At 35.6% G+C, this 2,500-nt stretch overlaps 1 protein-coding gene across 1 annotated transcript in view; it reads right to left on the reverse strand.

Annotated features, from left to right (window-relative positions):
• LOC143035643 (serine/threonine-protein kinase pim-3-like) overlaps window positions 1-744 on the reverse strand; it is a 1,050-nt gene extending 306 nt beyond the window's left edge. The window contains exon 1 of the mRNA XM_076202508.1: window positions 1-744. This exon is cut by the window's left edge and continues 306 nt beyond it. Within this exon, the coding sequence (XP_076058623.1) occupies window positions 1-744 (744 nt within the window).
• Between the last annotated feature and the right edge of the window lie 1,756 nt (window positions 745-2,500).

The raw sequence follows: 2,500 nt of genomic DNA on the forward strand, positions 1-2,500 counted from the left end.
GATCAGTTTCCGACACGAAGGGGGAACGTCTTGCGGGAAGGGCGGCTTGGCCTTTTCGATATCGTCTTCATCGTAGAAGGGATCTTCCTGGCAGACCAGATAGTACAGGAGGGTCCCGAGACTCCAGACTGTCGCCGGGACGTGCAGGAAGTCCCCTCCGTCGATGTATTCGGGAGGCAAGTAGATCATCGTCCCGCCCGTGTCGGTCCCTTTGTAGCTCTTGACTCGTTCCCCACACCCGAAGTCGATCAATTTCGTCCTGAGCTGCCCAGTGCTCGGGTCCTCGTAAAGTAGGATGTTTTCAGGCTTAAGGTCCTTATGAGACACCCCTGAATTTAGACATCGATGGACCGTTTGGACGATTTCCACGAAGAGCCTTTTAACGTCTTTGATGGGCAATTTACCAAACTTTTCCATGTGATCGTATAGTGATGTCGCTTTCGGGACTAGCTCCATCACCATGTAAAAGTTCCCATCGGAGGTGAAACAATCATACAGCTCAATGACTCCGGGAACGCCTTGGACCTTCTGCAGCAGAATGGCCTCCAGGGGCATCCTCTTTCCTTCGTGTCTTCCCCAGGAGAGAACGCGGGGCAGGGGAACTTCTTTGATCGCTACCTGAGAGCCGTTGGAGAGGTCCCTCGCCAGGTAGACGCACCCGAATTCGCCCTCACCGAGGGTGTCCTGCACTTCAAAGAGGGTTGTCCAGTGAGGGGTACTTCTGGCGCCGTTGTCGTTGTTCATCGCTCTCCAAAAGTCTTCGACCACGGCGGTGGCGCCGTCCGATCACGTTACCCGAGGTCGCATCATAGATGGGGTAACTCAACACACGTTCTTGGGCCATAAGGGGATACATATTCCAGCACAAACCGACATTACCTATCATTGAGAACATGTTTGTGTGTATGCGAGGGAGAGAGTAAATTTATATATATATATATATATATATATATATATATATATATATATATGTATATATATATATACATATATATTTATGTATATATTTATACATATAGATATACATATATATATACATATATATATCTATATATACATATATATATATATATATATGTATATATGTATGTATATATGTATATATGAATATATATATATATATATATATGTATATATATATGCTGAGACATTCTAACAGGTTGACGTAAGCGGAGGAGGAAGCACAGAAGTCTTAGTCTTTAGTTTATTGCTGACTAGTTTCGTAGGTATGCTTTTTGAAAGGAATATATATATATATATATATATATATATATATATGTATGTATATATATATATATATGCATGTATATATATATATATATGTGTATATATATATATACATATATATATAATGTATATATATATACATATTTATATATACATATAATATATTTTTTGCAGAAACCACCGGGAAATTGAAAAAACAGATACCGAACGTTTTCGTCTATTTAGACATTTTCAAAGGTACAAAAAAGCAATACAGAAAGAAACAATAAATACATAAGAAAACAAGGATACTCGCAGAGGTCTCATGTTACATTTTATCACACACAATTTTGTCAATAATAAAATTGTCCAATTTAAATAAACCCAAACTCAAGTTCATGTTATTTCCAAAATTTCTTTTTATAAAACAAGATTCAATAATATTTCTTTCTATAATATCATTACAAGAAGTAATTATTTTAGAATTTCCCCAGTCAATATTATGACCATAATCCTTTTGGTGGACAAATAATCCACTGGACACTTGCCCCGTTCTAATACTATATTCATGTTGGCCTATTCTTTTTTCTAAGCCTTTGCCTGTTTGGCCTATATAAATAAAATCACAATTTTTACATGGTATATTATAAATACATCCTTCTTTACTTCTTGGGGAATTTTTAATTAACAGACTCTTAATGTTGTTATTATTTTTGAATACTATCTGGATACCAAATTTTTTTCAAAAATGCTAGGAAGATGGATTAAATTTTCGTGGTACGGAATTGTTAGCGTATTTTTATAATTAAATGGTTTGACCTGCGACGTATTAAGAAAACATTTCCTAGCTTTGATTTTTGTTTTATCAATAAGATGTTTTGGATATTTTAAATTTTCTCCAATGTCATAAATGAATTGTATTTCTTGATCCAAGAACTCAGGGGAACAAATTCTATAAGCTCTCAGGAACATTGAAGAAAAAACTGACAGCTTGGATTTTTGACTGTGATACGAGTAAAAATGAATGTACGAGAGGACATTGGTCGGCTTCCTGTAAACGTCAAATTTAAAGTATCTTCCACATCGGTAAATATTTACATCTAAAAATGGTAACATATTATTTTCTTCAACCTCTACTGTGAATTTAATGGAATGCACCAAATTATTTAAATCTGACAAAAAAATATCCAAATATTGATCATTAGGCCAAATGCATAATATGTCGTCAACATACCTGTACCAAACTGCATTAATTGGAAGAATGTTTGGTAATAACTCTCTTTCAAAAAACTCC

This window comes from Oratosquilla oratoria, chromosome 19, assembly GCF_046742065.1.
Source record: "Oratosquilla oratoria isolate Oo_2021 chromosome 19, ASM4674206v1, whole genome shotgun sequence".
In the NCBI taxonomy this organism is placed as follows: domain Eukaryota; kingdom Metazoa; phylum Arthropoda; class Malacostraca; order Stomatopoda; family Squillidae; genus Oratosquilla; species Oratosquilla oratoria.